This window comes from Lolium rigidum, chromosome 5, assembly GCF_022539505.1.
Source record: "Lolium rigidum isolate FL_2022 chromosome 5, APGP_CSIRO_Lrig_0.1, whole genome shotgun sequence".
NCBI lineage: Eukaryota > Viridiplantae > Streptophyta > Magnoliopsida > Poales > Poaceae > Lolium > Lolium rigidum.
Window position 1 is genome coordinate 53,922,252 of NC_061512.1, and position 19,268 is coordinate 53,941,519.

At 38.2% G+C, this 19,268-nt stretch overlaps 1 protein-coding gene across 2 annotated transcripts; it reads left to right on the forward strand.

Moving 5' to 3' along the window:
- Window positions 1–4,810: 4,810 nt before the first annotated feature.
- LOC124654951 (factor of DNA methylation 4-like) lies at window positions 4,811–9,854 on the forward strand. Of its 2 annotated transcripts, none has more exons than XM_047193923.1 (9): window positions 4,811–4,874; window positions 5,472–5,530; window positions 6,711–6,887; window positions 7,205–7,356; window positions 7,942–8,112; window positions 8,216–8,431; window positions 8,546–8,790; window positions 8,996–9,040; window positions 9,531–9,854. In XM_047193923.1, the coding sequence occupies exons 3-8, from the start codon at window positions 6,716–6,718 to the stop codon at window positions 9,003–9,005; spliced, it is 966 nt and encodes a 321-aa protein (XP_047049879.1). In that variant the 5' UTR covers window positions 4,811–4,874; window positions 5,472–5,530; window positions 6,711–6,715; the 3' UTR covers window positions 9,006–9,040; window positions 9,531–9,854. The 2 variants fall into 2 exon arrangements, with proteins under 2 accessions (XP_047049879.1, XP_047049880.1); XM_047193924.1 differs by lacking the exon at window positions 4,811–4,874 and adding an exon at window positions 4,972–4,997.
- The last annotated feature ends 9,414 nt before the right edge of the window (window positions 9,855–19,268 follow it).

Here is a 19,268-nt window from a genome sequence, read left to right on the forward strand (position 1 = left end):
GACGATAAGGACGACCTGGACATCGCCCATCAACTCAAAACTGCGTCCAATTCTCCTCACGTCCGTCTGATCCTAATTGCGTCCTGATTCGTGCCCGTTGGCCGTGTCAAAACCACCGCAACATCTCCGTCGTCGCCGATGGTGAGATGACAAACTAGCCCCCGTCCAGCTCTATAAATATGTCTGGAGCATCTCCTGGAAACTCTAAAGCTTCGCCGGCCATCCATTTCTTCTCTATCCCTCTCTATCTCTCGATCTCTTCCACAACATCTCACCGGAGTCGGGCACGAAGTCGGCAATGGAGGCCACCCCAGGGTCCAGGAGGTAGCTGAGCAGCACCGCCGTGTCTCGTAGAGCCTCCGATAGAAGGAATCGAAGAGGGGAGCTTCCTATCGACGAAATCATCTCGATCCCTTCCGCTCGGGTTCGCCGCACCTCTGGACCCCTCTACTCCTTCCTGGCATCATCTGCAGCGCCGTTTAGCCACTTCGCCGGAGAGGACCACCGCAGTACCTCACGCCGGCGACGCTCCGGTGATCCCCTCATGAAACCATCACCACTAGTAGCCTCAGCGAGTCGAGGAGACTCCGAAAACCCTAGTTGCGCGTCCCGGGAGGCCATAAAACGGCGGCGCCGTCGTGCGCTGACCGTCGGCGTCAAGATGCCGACGAGACTGCGTGGCCTTTGACTAGTATTCGTCCAGGTGGCGTCTGGCCTGGCAATGACCCCACCTGTCTGTGACTGTGAGTATAAATCGAATCGGTACAAATAGTATTTCTGTTTAATTAAAAAATTAGTAAATAGCTGAAACTTTGCAAAAATAGATAAAATTCATTTTAGCTCAGAAAAATATAAATAATATATCAAAATGCTCACAAAAATAAACTCTATTCAAATGAAATATAAAGTAAAAATGTGTGTCAAAATAAGAATCCACTTATTATTACCTTTATTAATTATGTCTTTTCATTTATTTAAAACACAATTTGAATTCAATAAATTAGTTAAGTATAAAAATTAAATAATAGCTATCCAGAAAGTAAATAAAATGTTAGGATTATTTTTCTTAATAATCTTTTCATTAATTTAAATGTTAGTGGTAATTCAAAAACCCTAATTTGCAAATTAATGTTTTCTATTTTCTTTAAATAATAATAAAGCAAGAAAATATTAAAAAATAATATTATTTTGGTAACTCAAAGATTGTTTGCTTAATCATTTTTAGTTCACAAATTATTATTTTAAAACCTAGCAATAATTATAAAAACCTAGTTCCTAAGTTAAACCCTAAGTAGTATTTATCTTAATTATTAAATCATTTAAAATTTAATAAAATGCTAAGTCCATTATTAATTTCACTTCAAAGTAGTTTATAACTTCAACTCCATTACCAATTATCATTTTATAAATGATATCATAATTTAGAAACCCTAATACTACTATAAATAAGAACTTTGATCCCATTATTGTATGTGATCATCCCACATTAGAATCAACTCTAAAACCCTAGTTGTTTATCACATGTGATAATGTGAACCTCACGTTTACATATAGAATCTTAATAAGAGACCAATGAATGCATGCTCATGATCTACTAAAATAAAACTAGGTACAATTCACATGAAATCATCATTTTATGTCTTTAGTTTTGAATAAACCTTATATAACCAACTAGTGCCACTTAGGAGTAAACCCTAGCTTCTTACCCACATATTAACACCATTGATCCTCATACTTAGTATCACACCATTGGAATCAACCTCAACCATCAAACCCCAGAAGAACCATGGAGATCAATCATAATACCAATCTTATGTAGCAATTCACATCACGTGCTCCTATCCCACTAAACCCTATTTAGGAAATAAGAAACCACCTAACTTAGAAACCATGATAGAGTACTTAGTGAAACAAATGAGAAGTCATAGTAAACCCTAGTAGCTAACCTATGGAACCACCTTGATAACCATCCTTTCATATGATGCTTATGAGAAACCATAGTAATAAACCTGCCAAAACTTGCTATATATAGACCCATTCAACATAAGAACCAACTAGTCCTTATTAGAAAACTAAATTAATCCAATAGCAAACCCTAGTAACACTTAGCTCCTATATGTAGTACTTCTTGTTCTTTATTAAACCTATTCTTCAAAAGTTATTATTTTGAAGTGCAAATGTCAATCAAACCATAGAAGCCATAGTTCTTATTTGAAATACTTATTATTTCTTAATAAATATGTTCTTCAAAAGTTATTCTTTTGAAGTATAATATAAGTAATCATCAACCATGTCCTGTAGAACTTAAAATTGACAACTACTCTTAACTTGTTATGCAACCACCATTCCTTTGTGTGTATGATTGTTATGATGCACTATATCACTTGTTTATGCTATAATATCACCAACCCTAATAAGAACCTTGTTTGAGAACCATCCGAAAAGTGCAACACACCCTAAAGAAATCTTTACAACTCATCCATCCTAAATCATCGAGGTTAGGTTACGCTCGGGACGATTGCATCTCATACTATGCATTATAGCATCTTTGCCAGTTCTTTAAACATTGTCCTTACCGGACAATGGAGGTATTTAAGAATTTGGAGTTCTCACGTATCGAAACTTTTGCCTGCATAACCTTGCAGTCAAGAAAAGGCAAGTTCATCGCTTGCTCATGTCATTTGATTATTTTTTATCAAACTATATGTAAAGTACTATACTTATCACTCTTGCATTGAAAAGCAAAGTATTATTTTACAATTATGAATATGACTATGTGGTGGGCAATGGAACCATGGTATGTGTTGATTGGTGGAGGTTCCATTGCAAGGGTACTATTCATCTAGGACTAAGTACCAATGTTGTCCAGTGATTCTAGTGCCGTACATATCGCGTTAACCATAAGATCTATAATGGCTCTAGGGAAGTCAGCGGTATCTTTTCCCTCTTGCATATCAACGGACTTAATGGAGCCTGGCTGGGTGTTGGGGATAACACTACAGTAGGTTGGGAAATCCTTTAAAATCCCTATCCGTGTGGATGAGAGGCTCTATCGTCTATGAGGGATTGTCCATAGTACATCGGGGGTAAAGCCGTATGATCGGGAGATATCTACCGGGGATGTACGGATGGACAAAAGGGTGGTTATGCAAGGTCGCGGAGAAGGCAGTGATTGGCTTGGATCTTACACCTGGCCTCACACCAAGGAAGTGTGGGTGGGAAAGCCGACGCCTGATTGGCAACAAGGATAAGGTCTCTTATGGGAAAAGTAACGCACCTCTGTAGAGTGTATCAAATTTGTGGCTATCACTCCCTGTTCCGGGAAGGGAACTACGAACGCGGCGGGAAAGGAACTCCATGAAGCTCTGTTCAACATGTGAAGACTAACGGGTATAGTTTTCAGAATAAAATAAACCTTTTGAAGAAATATTTACGAAAACTTGCATTCGCCTAAGTCTTTCTGATTTGTGGCTGTAGCTAGTGCATGATACACCTATTTCCTAATATGAACTTGCTGAGTACGCTCGTACTCATTCCCTCCCATTTGAACCCCTTCTTAGATCAAGGCACCTAAGGAGAAACTACCATGGAACTCGGAGACAAATGAGGCAACTGCAACAAGATGAAGAATCCAATCAAAGAAGTCAATGGAGTCAACTTTTGCATCAGTTAGAGTGGAAACTTAGACTAGTAATAGAAGGGAACTTTTCCCTAATCCTAGCACCTAAGTAGCCCGGATTTTATAGCAAGCCTAGTATCTCTAGAAATAGTGATAGCAATAAGATAGACTAGGAGTCATTCTTCTCGAGCTTTATTTGAAGTTTTACCTCACTGTAAAGTAGGAGGCTGTGTTGATCTTATGTAAACAGTTCGTGTGTACTTCTGTAGACATACCTTGGACTCGCATATGTTTCTGTTGTACCACTCTGAGGGATGTAATATGAGTGGAATGGTGTTTCACTTGTGTTATGTCAACGACGTGCGTACTACACCATGCAGTGGTATGCTGTGTCACCACAAGGACGCTTCGCCGTCGTCGAGACTGCCTCACCGAATGCCACGTCGCCGTGCCCAAAAGAGAAGCTCGTCATAGTGTCGCTGGAATGTCGAGAAGTCGTTGTTGATGGGGAACGCCTTTTTTCCACAACCCATGGTAACCACCCCCGCAGATCCCGATAGAGCCCGCGATCCTCCTTCAATTGACATGAGCGTCATGGACATGGAGGGAGAGAAGACGACCTAGGGGTAGCGCCCCACCACCCGTGTCATCGAAGCCCGCCCAGGCTTGGCCGGAGGCGGCTCCGGCGAAGACGGGACAAAGGGAAGAGCGGAGGGGCGGCTGGTGTAGGTGTCGCCCCACGAGGATGGCACCGTTTTTCTCGTGCTTCCACATGGATTCTCTTCAACCTTTGAGTATAAATTAGATTCTCCGGAAAATGATCAACCATACCAACTTCAGTTTGACTCTAGAACCCCGCTTGTTGTTGTGAATAAATACCAACAACTCAGCGCATATATAATGACGATATCTTAGCAGCGCCACGTAGGATAAACGCGAAGGTGAAGGAAAGAGAAAATAAAAAAATGTTTGTCTTGTCTTAATTAAGAGATAATCTCTTAGCGCAATCTCTCACAACATGTTTATGATATCTGGTTAGTAGAGGTAAAACAAAAAATAACCTATTATTATACGAGTATCATATTTTATTATCATGTCTAGATTAGGCGGGGAGTTAAGATAAGATAGGTCTGAACTCGGGCGACAGAAACAACAACACATTCTCCTCGTTCGGTACGGGTCAGCCCGCCCATTTTACGCGAGTGCTCCAGTACAGTAGAGGCCCCCAACGGCAATATTCTCCCAGCCCACTTTGGTACGCTCTCCTCTATCTCTCCACAGAAAACAAACAAGAAATCCCTATGTTTTACTGTTTCAGTTATTGCCGTGTGCAATCGATTCATAGTATTTTCCTCACCGAGACACTTGAATCTGTCTGGTTAGCTGCGGATTTGATTCCATTCCCCCCCCCCCCCCCCGGGATTTCGGGACATTGTGAATTGCATTTTTTTCTCCCTTTTCAAAAGGATGAATCTCGGGTTTTCTTATGTGCTTATGAAAGCAGTATCTGTTCCTAATCTCGGACTTCGGTATGGTTCTTCTAAAAGGAAAACCCCAGATTTAGGGTTCTTGCTCCCTTTCCCCTTTTAGAAAGAGTTCATCTTGTTACCAGCAAAAAAAAATCTTGCCTTTTCGCTCCTTGCTCCTTTTCCGCTGCACAAGGAAGTCTTAATCTTTGAACGAACAGAGATTATTTTGATTCTGTTCTTCTAAGGATGTGGAAAGTACTTTTTTGAGAATGCCCTCCATAGAACTCCTGAACCTCTTTTTTTTTCAACTACGATCCAGCTTTCTGCAATACTTTGCGTGATCTTGCTCAGTCCTTCATTGACCCGAGTTTTCCATTTTGCAGATCTGTTTTGGAGCCACTGCTGCAGCCAACAAGTTGGTGCTGGTTCTCCGTTTTCTGAGGTCTTTCTCTTACCAGCTCCATGCCCACATTCCCCACCACTTTTGCTGCTGTGTGTGATTGCCTTGGTGCTGATTGTTGTATTGTAGTCTTACTTACAACTGAATGCCATGGAAATGCTCTGCCCCTGGGATTTGCATTGAGGGTCACATCCTTGCTTGTAGCCCTAGTAACATATATCTCTATTGTTTTTGTACGGGTTATTTTTTCCTCTGGCATTGCTTTGATATAGGTTGATATCTTAGCTATTTTTTTGTCAGCATTCTATATCTCGAAGAGGTAAAATAAAGAAGCACACACTGTTATCCTTATCCCTGTTCTCCTACTAGGTAAAATGTGCAAGTTCTAGGTAGCCATGTCTTCAGATTTCGGTCCTTCCTTTTAGATTATCAGATGGCATTCATAATATTTCTATAATAGTTTTGGGCAATGAAGATAATGTTGAATTTCCAGCTTGGATGGGTTTTTGTTTCGTTGAATTCGCATAAGTTGTTACTCTCTCTATTTAAAAATAGAGGACATATATGGGTGTTCTTAGCATGTTGTTCACTATCTCTCAAATCAGTTTAGTGCATTTCTTAGGCTGGAGACAACATGCAGAATGACTAATTTTGAGAGTACATTCACTTTACACTTGATTAATATTTAATTTCCTAGCATGTTATTCTCTAGCAATATTTAATTTCTTTTTACCTTTCAATGATGCAAAAAAAGGGGCGAGGAAACTATTTCCTTTTTATGAATCAAAAAATAAAAGCACTCACAAGAATATTTTATCCTTAGGGTAACCAATCTGTAATTTTTATGCTCAAGATCATTATCCATTGGTATCCTTAGGGTAATCAATCGGTAATTTTTATGCTCAAGATCATCATCCATTGGTATCAACGAGTTGCTATTATGGCACAACATAAACTCATATAAATGGAATTTTTTAAGTGCATATAAAATAAAACAGAACCGGTATGTGCTCATTGAATTTCCTTAGTGGAATAATGCAACTTAAGTTCAAGGGACAGTAAAGATTGTATACTGACTTCTGAATTCCATCCCCTGATCCTGATTTTGGTCATGTTGAGGAATCCCTGTTTTACTAATGTGGGGCAGCTGTTTCCCACTATATTTGATGGATAGAAACCCAAATGGATTTATATTTTGATATTTTTTATCTTGACTTCGCAGTCTATATGGCTGAGACTGGGGATGGAAGTCGTTTGCCATCACCCCTTGATGTGCTGACTTCAGATGTTCACTCCAGGCTGGAGTTCCACAAGTATGCCTACATTGACTGTGTTGGCATAAAAAATGCGCTTGATTGTGTCATCGAAGAAAAGGTAAAGCTCCAGCAAGAACAGAATGGTAAGTACTGTTTTGTGTCCTTCACACTAATAATTTCTGATTAGTTCATAAATGTGTCATCTTTATTTATTACTTCATAAGAATGTCAGAGACATAATTTAAAATTGTTAGTTCCTAAGAAGATCATGCCACCGAAGATGAATTATGGTGGCATAACAAAATAAGATAATCTGAAAAGCAAGATTTCACTTCTTCTAAGCTACACAAATTAATAGAGATGTCCTAATTAACACACTTTCTTTTTATCAGTCAAGCCTAGATATAAGCCTGGCAGAATAGCCTTAACTGTGTTCTATCCATTTTGGTATTTTGACCAGCGATTGTCCAACTGGCTGCTGAGAAGGACGGTCTCACTAAAAAGAATGAAGAGCTGGTAGCCGAGATTGAATCTCTGAAGGAAAAGCTCCAAGCAAATGAATCTAGCAATCTACTGCAGGGAAGTGGTTTTCAGCAGAGCCAGTCTGGAAGGGTAAGTAGTGTTTCTGTGGAGCAATTGTAAAACCAATGTCGAATACTAATCTTTGCTGCTTTGAACGAATGTAATGACGTGAATAGTTTGATGCATGGATGCTGGAGCCTTTGGAAAACAGTTCTGCTTACTTAATTCACTTTAAAGTTTGACCTATTTGCAAATCCACCGTTGTTCAGATTGTGGTGTGCAGTTAATACTTTAATGAATCCTAATTGGTGTGTATGGAGTATGGACTTTTGAATCTGTTCTTCATTGTATTAGCACAGTTGATCTTAGTAGTGTGCCGTTGTGCCCCTGGAATATTTGTATTTCAATGAGTCATTCACTGCTAAACTATTATAATGATAAGTTGCATGGAATCAGTAGATTACTAGATTATCTTATAGACTTACCAAAGTTCAAAATTTCCCTTTCTGTGTTTTCAATGCATCATATGCCCTGATGAATCTGTATGCACCCAAAATTTCTAAGCCAACTCCGCATTTTTTGTTTGTAAAGAGGAATTTTCTATTTATTTTGTAAATTCACGTGTCAGCTGCTTACCTTAAATCTTGACCATTGCTTTTGCCACCTTGATAGAAGGCACAAACAGGATCAATGCAGAAACGGAAGCGGCAATCTGGAGATGAAAATGCTGATGAGCATGAGCTTATGGAAGATCTTTCCGGTATGGACAATCCTGATCAAGGTTTAAGCACTGAGCATGAGGGTGCTAGAAGGGAAATTTCTGATATCCACTCGATGCTGATCAAGGTTCAGTTGCTGTCTGTTGTCATTACATACAGACTACAGTAAACATTCCCATCACAATGAAATTATATATAAAAGAAGCTGACACTATAACTTGGTACTCCAGGGGTTTATTGACATTAGTAATACTGGAGGAAGGAATATCGCGATAAAGTACATAGGGCAATTGGACGACAGGCCATTCCTGCGAGCATGCCTTAAGAAGCTGCCTCACAATGAAGCACAGAAAAAATCGTCTGAGTTGTACCACTATTGGCAGGAGCAGATCATGAACCCAGAGTGGAATCCCTTCAAGACTGTCACAGTTGAAGGTATCACTAAGGTAGTTACACCATCTTGTCTTCATCTCCAAGTTCTTGACAGATCATAGATTGTTCTATCTGTTGTTGGAGATGATAGATTCTGAGCGTACGCTGCTACTTGATCATGTGATTAGGAGATTGTTGATGTCAGTGATGACAAGCTGCAAGAGCTATGTGCTGCATGGGATGAAGAGGTGTGCAAGGCTGTGGTGAATTGTTTGACCGAAATTCATGAAAGCGGCAAGCTGAGGGATAGAACCATTGTACCTGAGCTCTGGAATTTCAAGGGCAAGAGGAAGGCCACTATCAGTGAGAGCGTTGAGTACATTTGTAGCCAAGTGAAGCGTCTGAATGACACGAAAAACAGGAGGACTCGCAGGTATGGCGGCATAAGTTTTAACACGTCGCAAATTCTTCTGCCTCTTAAATATTGTTTGCTGTGATTAGACTCATGTTTTCAGTAGGTTACAACAGAAACAACAGTCCTGATTCTATAAATCTATAATCAGCTAAGGAAAACAAGTATTCTATTGTTACATGCATTTAAATGGCTTTCTTAAAAATACTCTTTGGGATCTATGCAGGGCAAGGTGACTCGGATGTACTGGTGCAAGAATATGATGGCACAGGTAACCTATACTACGACGACAATATTATGAGTTCCTAGATCTTAAAAATGAAACTCAACTGACATTTATATTGCATTTTGAGAAATCTAAGGTTTTCCCAGACTAATTTGAACCATCCATTTTTATGTGATCCGAAAGTAATTTGTACTATTACCTCTTCGTAGACAAGAGACTATGCATGCCTATATAGGGTTCTATAGACTTCACACCAATTAAATGGCTAAGTGATGCTTTTCCATCTCCATATCTGCCTGGCCTAGAGGTGCAAGGCACACGTACACATGGATGTTTTTCTTTTTCTTTACTGGGATTTGAATATTGCATTGATTAATACATTTGTACAAGGAGTTTGGATGAAAAAAAGTTGGAAAATAAGGTAATGCTAAATGGAATGAATAGAAGTTATTGTCCTCACAGCATTATGCAGTATTTTGCCAATAGATTTTGTCTTGTCTACTCGATCTTCACATTGTTTCTTCCACTTGTGCAGTGATTAGGTAGAACCCGTGGGAGTATTAGCTAACTTATTGGTGTGGAACTGATGACCGGAGAACCTGATATTGCTGATGGATGAAACTTATGATTTGTGTGTTATTTATGTGTTTTGATACCATTTATAACTTCTTGTGTCGAGTGGCGGGATTAATCTTTTTTGTTCAGCTGTTCTACTCTGCACATTTCAGAGCAATGTTTTGGTAGTCCGACTCCATCAGCACTTCTGCATGTCTAGTTTACTGTCAACTCTTAAGTTTGATATTTAACGTGCAAAACAGTTCTATGAATGACTTAATATTTAAAGTAGCATATTTCTGCATTTCGCACACAGATGTGCATTTTCTGTGTTGTGGTTTTTTAACCTGCTACGTAAATAATTATGATTTTATCCCTCCATTTGTGTGTGCGCGGGATTTTTCCCTGGCTATTAGATATGCATTTCATCTTTCTTATCTATATCTATACCCCTATATAATGTGCTAGTTTTGAATTGGGCCTAAAGCATCAATTTCAGCCGTTGCTATCCTAAATGTAACGGCTGAAAACAACTGGATTCGCCATAAACAGTAAATCGCAGATTTTTTTTTGTTGAGCATAATCCCCTTCTTTATTCAACCTTCAGAGGTTACAGGGATGTTTACACCCTCAGGTGGATCTAAAAACCAGACTAAACGATCAAACTCACTATGAACCTGATAGATGATGAGCATCTCCAACATTCTAGAAGTGCCTTGTTTAGTCCTACCCTCCTTGTCCTGAAAAAGTGTTCAAACGTCCGCGAGATGCCTTGGGCCTTTCTTTCTTCTGCTAACTGTTTCTGTTACCGCACTGGGCCTCGGGCCTTTCTTCTTTTACCATCAGATGTTAATTGGTGGTGGGCCACACCAGGCTGAGCGGCTTAGAAATTACCATTTTATTTTCCTGGAACTAGCTATCAATTAATGTACTGTATCCCTCTAAAAATTGATGTTTTTTTTTTTGCGAAACTCTAAAAATTGATGTTAAGAAGCAACCACTTAACCTTTTTGTTACGGAGGAAGCAAGCACTTAATCACCATATCTCAAAATCTAGCAGGTCTGATAGGAGACGAAAAAAAAGAAGTGTCAGACCATTGTGGCTTAACATTTTATTGTTAAATTCATTTCGATCTATAAAATAGTTCTGTGAAAGCTGCAGCTCATGTGAGGAATTTTGGGTAATTAAAAATTGGCTAGATGCTGCAACCAGTTTCATCGCCTAGATTGAAGTTCTGATGGCATCATTAACTTTTGAAATAATCTTTTGGCCACCCTATGTCGATGCCGGAACCATTAGTTGATAAGACCATTTTAGCTCTCGAGCCCAAGTGCTCACTACGAATTAACAAATCGAAAATTATTTTTACAATTTTAGAATATCATGAAACAAAATTCTAAAAGTACCTAAGCATGTATTCCACAAACGTGTAAAATCTCAATTCATAATGTTTTATATATTCTGATCTACCAAAACAAAATCTGTTTTTTTTAAGATTTGAAATCACTATATAGTTCTACACTTTTATCATTTTTGTGTGGCCCAAAATATCATTATTTCAAACTGATATTGTGTGCAATACTTTTTGGCTATACATCCAGATTTTTTTGTCAGATTTTTTTGATAGTTAGAAATGTGGGTTTTTTTAAGAAGGGATCACCGGTGCCTATATGCACCAAATTTCCACTCATTTGATTTATAAAATATAGTAGATGTATATATTTATCTTATTTGCAGTCGCCATCAACCACCACGTGCATAGCATGTACCTTGTGCTCGTATTCTAAAATGAGAGTGCTATGTTTCCGAAATAAAAAAATGTTTTCTGTTCAAGCACAAGAAAGTTCTCTCAAGCTCATCGGTCAAACATTGGACTGCATATAATTAAAGTACCAGATGTTCTAATTAGGAAATACTATATTACAATAATAAAATCTATCAAACAGATATTTGCATTTGTTGGCCATCATAAAATCTCAATAACATTCTGTTCGTTGAAATTTGCATTTCGTACAGATAATTCAAGATCTCTACTTCAGCCTCTTATTTGGATCATGTGCATTTTAGCTTTCTTTCTATTTCTAGTTCTTGACTCCTCTCAAACTAGTATTTTTGAGGGCTTGCTCGTTCACACGGGGATTGAATATTCAGTCTCAAATGGTTCTACTTCTAGGTTTTTTTACTCCACTTTCAATCTTCTAGAAGTGAGGCAAGAAGGAGGTTAAGACAGGCTTGTCGGCCTCACAGGAATACACCCATATTTGGCTTGTCTGCACTGTATCGCGTCTGGAAGAGGGAATGGTTTTGGCTGTGTATTGGTGTTTTTAGACCTTTTGGTGTAGGTAACGCAATGCATGGGCTGGAGTTCAGTTGCTTGCATGAGTGCGTTTTGGACACCTCTTATAAAGATGGTGACATTGCCGCACTACAAAATCCACAAATTGGCATCATCACAACAAAATACATACTACTAATGTTACACCCTTAGACTGAACATAACACTACATACTAGTTAATACGTTCAACCTTCACTATATAAACATCAACGTGTCGGATGTAATGTTTAAACCTTTTAAGTAATAAAACATGCTTTATCGAAAATAAATATAAACTTCTACTCATGAGTATCCTTAACTTGAAGATGAGAACATCCATTTTGTTGGTGCCATGGAACTATATAAACTCATGCCACCTGGCCTGCAAGACAATCTCCCAAAAAAACCTTCTAAGATGCACATACCACGAGCACCGATCATAGTTTTGAACCCGAAACTCAAAGGAATTCGTCTATAGATCGTCAGCTTCACCTTCTCGGTAAGACAAGCAAGGAGACTGCATATGTATCCAACCACATATAAAATTGTGTTGGTTCATCTTCATCAATGAATTGACCAACCTTTGGAGGCCGACCTCATTGTCGGTAGCTTGGCTTGCACGTCATCTTGATGACCATATTATTAGTCGAAATGGTCTTCCCTTAAACCAGTGGACCAAACAGATTTTGTGTACCGCTGACACATTCAAGTTCAACATCACCCTCTTCGACTTTCACTCCCTACATCAAGTATTATGCAACTCGTAAACATCATGTCATGCATACAAATCTAGCTCATCATCCGACTACAATCTAGCATCATCAAAAAAAAAAAACCCAACCCAAATTGAGCATCATCCGCCCAGAATCCCCAACCCCATGATGCTCCCAACATCATCAAAGAAACAACCCGAACTATAAGCATCATTGGCATACAAATGTAAGCATCCTACTCATAAAACACTAACATACGCATGCCGGTCTCCAGCAGCTCTATCGGTTCCCTCTCGGACAGTTTTTCCTTGTTCATCGAAAATGATCCTTGACGGCCACTCTGTCGGAGTCTTCTGATGCTCGGCAGGAGGCCGTGTCACAGTCAGCTTCGGGGGACACTCCTCGGTCAAGCTGATCAAGGCCAAAACCCTTTCGCCTATCACACTTGTCAACACGCGGCAGGAGACCGGTGATGTGTAGGCATTGGCGACAAGTTTGTCGCCGGTCTTGCCTCGTGATCACATGTAGATGGCAAGTCCGCCAATGATCTCTTCTCCTTTAGGTTCACTATGTTGCTTCAGGCATGAGCCATAGTGGCGCAGCCTGGTCCACTGAACACATCGTCATTATCGTTATCGTGCACTCTAGGAAGGAGGACACGCCGCAACTCCTCTCCAAGCACACCATGCCTAACATGAGTGTTTCTAGGTAGCCGCTTATCTCAAGCTGATGTGGTGGCATTCGAACATTCGGTGGTGTAGCGGTCGCGAGGTTGTGGTCAAGCGACCGTATTCGTGCTCAACTGAATGACGAGTCATACGGAGAAGGCTCAAATGATGACGGAAAATCGTGATTCATCGTCGGATGCAGGTTTTTTTTTGTGACTTCGTCTCAATTTTTTTTGATATCTTCAATTTGCAATGAGGTTGTCATAGCTCGTGTGTCGAGGTTCAGGGTTTTGTTAGATATGTCACCTAGTCAATTCAAATCCTCGGTAACTACAATTAAAGATGTTGGACTTCAAAGAACTTTAGTTATGCTACAAGGAAACAAAGAAAAAGTTAAAGAAGAAGTTTCTACACTTAGTAGTTTGGTCATTGCTGAAGCTAAAGAGCTAAGCGTTGATCTAGAGGAAGAAGAGCAACAAGGATCAAGAAGTTCATAATGATCTTACTTTTCACTTACCAAAACAAAAGCCTATCCATAAGAGGAAAATTTCCGAGGTTTCAGTTGCTAGGAGGAAAAGTGCCGTCTTAAAATAAAAAAGAAGGTTCACAGTGATGGGTAGTTTCTAGAATAGAGATAATTTTAAAGATGCGACAAAGCATTTAATAGTTCATGAAACTATAAGAGGACATAAGTTAGACTTCTGTGTTTTTATAGAAACATGGAGAGAGAGCTTTTCAACACCTTTTCTGAAAAAAAATTATCAGGTGGACTAGACTATGTTTGGTATTGTCTTCCTCCTCTCGGTAGATCCGAGGGCATTTTAGTGGGTTTTAATTCCCAAGCTTTACGGGTTAAAAGTTTGTCGTTGGATCAGTTTTCACATTTATATATTCTAATTGTGATAGCTTTCAATAATCTTTAGTAGTAGTTTCAAGCTAAGATGCTCAGAAGGGCGCGTTCTTGGCTCAGGTAGTTCACGTGATGATGATTAATTGTTTCCCATGTTAGTTGGTGTGGCTTTAATATCATCCGCAAACATGAGGAAAATAGTACTCCTTATAGAAACATGGAGTAGTAATAATTTTAATGCGTGATGGCCTTTTATCTTTAATGCAATCACTGAAAGTTTGGCTTAAGAGAATTTGCTCTCTCAGCAAGACGATTTGCTTGGGCCAACAAAAAGAGAATCCCACATAGGAAAAGTTGGACAAAGTTCTTGTCAGCGTGTCATGAGACCAAATTTTCCTTTAGTTAGTGTGCGGGCGTTAACGAGAACAAGTTCAGATCACACACCGGATGGACTCAGGTGAATAAGCTCAGTGGGGATATAAGGCTTTGTTTTCCTTCGAGTTTTCTTGGTTACCGATAACCCCCAACTGCAGGGGGTCACCGCAGCACAATACGGTAAGTATTTGAGTGTCGAGCCTACGAGGAGCTGAAGGTAAACTATCTATCTCTAAAGCTCCATAACCCACTTATATGACCTTTTATGCAAAGCTAGGATCTAGTGTGTGTAGAGGTTTCTACTATACAAGTGCTGAAATTAAAATGCAAGAAGTAAAACTAGTGCAAGAAAAGTAAAGTGCAATAAAGTAAAATGCAATAAAGTGGAGTGAAATGGAGTAACTCAAGAGAGCAAGTGTTCAGGCAAATTGCATTTTCATTTGTGTGGTTGTCACAATTAGTGGAACTTATTATAGTCTTTTTAGTGTTACTTCTAGAGAGGATCCATAGATAGGTGTAGCCATGGATATGCGCAAATACACCCCTAGTGATTGATCCCAAGGTCAGTTAAGAGCAAACAAGGGAATTATTAAGACATGAAGTCCAACCACCGCTGTAAGTTTAAAGGTCCCCATAATGAAACTCCTATTTGATTAATCATGATTAATACAACATGCATCTAAGAATTAGGACAAGGTTACTGTCAGCTCCCGCTGTCCCTCTCCCTATCAACATGCAACGGTGACAACCTTATGCATCCCCCGACATATGTGTGCACTCATATATCAGTACAAAAGATCATCATAGAAGATAACAAATACTTATATGCAACCATCACAAAGCATCTTACAATTTCCATGAACGAGTCAGTACTCAAACAAAGACATAAAGGTACAATACATCATGAGAAAACGATAGATTACCTCACACAAGCCAAGAGATTACAATGGGTAGATAGAGATGGTGTTGCTGTAGATGATGAAGATGGTGTTGATGCCTTCACCAGATGGGGGGGGGGAGTCCAACGGAGGCGATTCCGGTAGCGTTTCTCCCCTCCGATCTCCACCGGCGGAAGCCTGCTGACTCTCAGTTTATGTGTTTTTGATCTCCGCCACCGTAGCCTCTACGAAACCCCATGGGGTCGTATATATATAGTGTTTAGGTCAAAATAAGTCGGTGGGTGCGAGATTGAAGCGAATCGGACGATCAAGGTGAGAAAGAGCACAGGTGGCACGCCCAGAGGGGGAGGTCGCGCCACCAGGCATATTTCCCAGCCTGTTGGTCTCCTGTCCCTCCTCAGCCTATCTTGTTTGTCTCAAAAATTTCGAAGCGTGGCCCCTCACCTTGCCCTTTTTAGAGTCTCGTAGCTCATGTAATGTCAAAAACACTAGAAAGAGGCGTTTTTTGCCAAACGAATTAGAACCGGGGGAGAGGGGATTGTTTAAAAAATCCCCTAAAATATTGTAAAACATGGTAATAACATCATATATGTTGTAAATATATAGGAATTCAATATGATAAAGGATAAATTTCATGTATGCATTTTTCATGCATCAACATCCCCAAGCTTAACATATGCTCATCCCGAGCATAAAGGTGATAAAAATAACATGAATTTAGAGTTTATTATAGATAGCTCTAAATAATCATGCAAAGTATCACAAGGTTCAGTCAGTAAAGAATGAAAAAAGTAATATGAACTTATCAAGTGATAATTCTTACATTCTACAAAGCATGCATAATAGTAAATAGCATTGTAAGAAGCATGAATGATGAGTAATATGAATCATAAAGCATGCTTAGGAGAATCCTATAGAATTGTTGGAAGACTTTTTGTCCTCTCTTTTCAGGAATATTTTGTTTGACTTTTAAACACAAGAAAGTAAGAAGGGAATGTATGTTCTAAACCTCCAACAAAATAAAAAGTAGAGAGCATAAAACATAGTTTTGAGCTATGCAATTCATGCCAACAATAATAGTAAGGGTGGGGTACCAAGTATCTCATGTATGATGATATATATGTGTCATGAGTTTGACCTCTTATAAGTAAGTGATGAATCAATTTTTTGAATCCTAAGGACTACACCTCTCGTTTCGCAACTTCGGGTTACCAAGACTTTTCAGCATACATGTTTCAACCAAGTATCGCAATGGGGTACCTTCATGCCGCCTATACAAAGGACCAAAGGAGATGGGTATCTCAACTATAGGCCATCCATACCGGGACAACATGAACAACATACGTGGAGCATCCTCTCTAACTATCTTACTTCTTTCTTATACTCTTTTTTTTCTTTCTTTTTATTTTCTTTGCTTTTCCACTCTCTTTTTTCATAACTCTTTTTCTCTTACTTTTTTCGCTCTTCCTATTGAGGATGCTCGTTGCTGAAACTTTCACCATGATTAAGCATGGCTTTGGTTAGCGGCTCATTGCTCTTCTCTAACAATGTATGCATACTTACTCTTAAATAACCTCCATTCATTCCACAAGAGATAGCCATCAACAAAACAAAAGAAATGATGATCAACGCAGGGTTCAATACCCTGATTGTGCAATGTTGAAAGACTACCCTAGTAAACATGGTTACGGTCTAGCTCATTACTCATAATCAGTCAAACCCACAACATGCATAGTGGTATTTTCCTTCCACACCTTACTTTCTTATGAGTTTTAAATTACACAAAAGAGAATTTTGAAAAGGTGGGAGTGAAAACACACACATTATATTAGGAATATCAAGTGATATATAGGTAGGTATGATAGCCATTGGATTTGAGTTGAGCTTGGAAATAAGTCTATGCTTGTGTAAAAATTCAAATCTTTTGGCTAGCAAGAGGTCTAAAAGCATGCAATAATATCCATAGACTATTCATTCATCATGAATCAATGATACTTAAAATTAAACATATATGTATACTATCAAGAAGTAGCACTCAATAAGGTACGTGACAAATCATCACTCAATAGAGCATGTGAAACTAGAAATACCATACACAAAATAAATTTCAGCTTTTAAGCATTCCTCTTTTCTTTTATAATCATGCAATTTATTTTACTTTGAACATTTAGAGATGGAGAGTTTGGTATAGTATCTCATGCATATGAATTATAAACACTCAATATGATGGTCCTTTCATTTTAAAAAACAAAACTGGACACAAATAAAACAGGAACGCTTCAAGTTTTTGCAAGAATTCTATGTTGCTAAAAAAACATAGTTTAGAGGTGCTCAAACCAGAAGTTTTTGAATGAGTCCAGTGGGGTGTCATGGGAATCCCTAAGCTTATGATATTCATCATACTTCAGTCATCTTAGTGTGATATTTATCCATTCCTTGTGAAAAAACTTCAACACAATATTTTTATGTCCATTCTTTTCCATTGGATGACATTAGAGGTACAAAGAAATCATGTTTTCTATTATTTCACTCAAGAATAAAATTATATATTCATGAACCAGAGAGCACATAATATTCTACTCATTCTAGTATATCAAAAATTCCAAGTAAAAATCATTTTTACATTCAAAAGAATGAATCTAACATAGTAAGGTAGAATCTGTCCAGAATTTTTGCTGCAGCAAAACTAAATTTTTAGCACGACTTAGACACATCAGTAAGTTTAGCAAATTTACGTGCATATAGAGGATGAAAATTTACAGCTACTGTGAACTTATCAAGATTTTAGGAGTTAGCAAAAAAATCACAAAAATCGTGCTCTAAAAAGTGCACATCAACTTCATATTATGTTTGCAACTTTAAACATCCAAATGGGTAAAAACTTGATACTTTATTTAAAAAATAGAGAGTAAAATAAAAATTAAACTAACATGCTACAAAAATCATGCATAATAAAAACCAAATACAAACAAAGATAAATAAAAACATGGTCCCCACAAATATTTAAAGGGATCATGAAGGCAAAACTAGAACATAAGTTTGTAATGATTTACTTGAGATATTTGAAAGAAGATGGGGATACGTGGTCATCCCCAAGCTTATGATCTTGCTAATTCTGGTCCTCTACTTTTTCCTCATCATATCATATTACTCATCTCAAACAAAGAAATATTTTCATCTCAATGATACTTCAATGCCTACAAAATTGTTAGTTCTCCAAACAAATGATATGATAATTTCTACCATGATCGGAACTATATGAATCATTGGAAACTATTTTATTCAAGAATCTAACATATATATAAATAAAGGAAACACTTTTTTCATTTTATTTTACTGTACAAAGAGTTTTAATGATATAGACTTTGCAATGGTTCCATTGGCATGAACAACACATGCTCAAGGTCGATCCCAATTTCTTCATTTCTCATCCTTCTAATTTACTCTTCCATACTTTTTTGTTTTATTAAAACTTATAAACTCACTAATATGTAATAAGAAGTAAAACTATTTAACAAGGACATAAAAGTGTGCTCAAATTAGAAGTTACTTGAAAGCATATGGAACACACCACAAGATTTGAAACCATTAACTTTTAAGTCTCACCACTTCCCATGTATTGAAATTTTATATATGAATAAATAACAACAAATAAATGGTAGCCAATGCAAATAATGATAGCTTGCATTTTAAATAACATGAATACATAAAGATGGCTCTTATCTCTTCCTCTTTCATAATATTTGCAAGCATCTAGAGTAAACTCAATAACATAGTTGTGAATAGAAATCACCACATATAGACAAATCATCTAATGAGCTTACGGTATCATCTATTTCTTTTAAATCATCATAATCCTCCCATAAATTAGACAAACTTATATTACATAGAGGATCA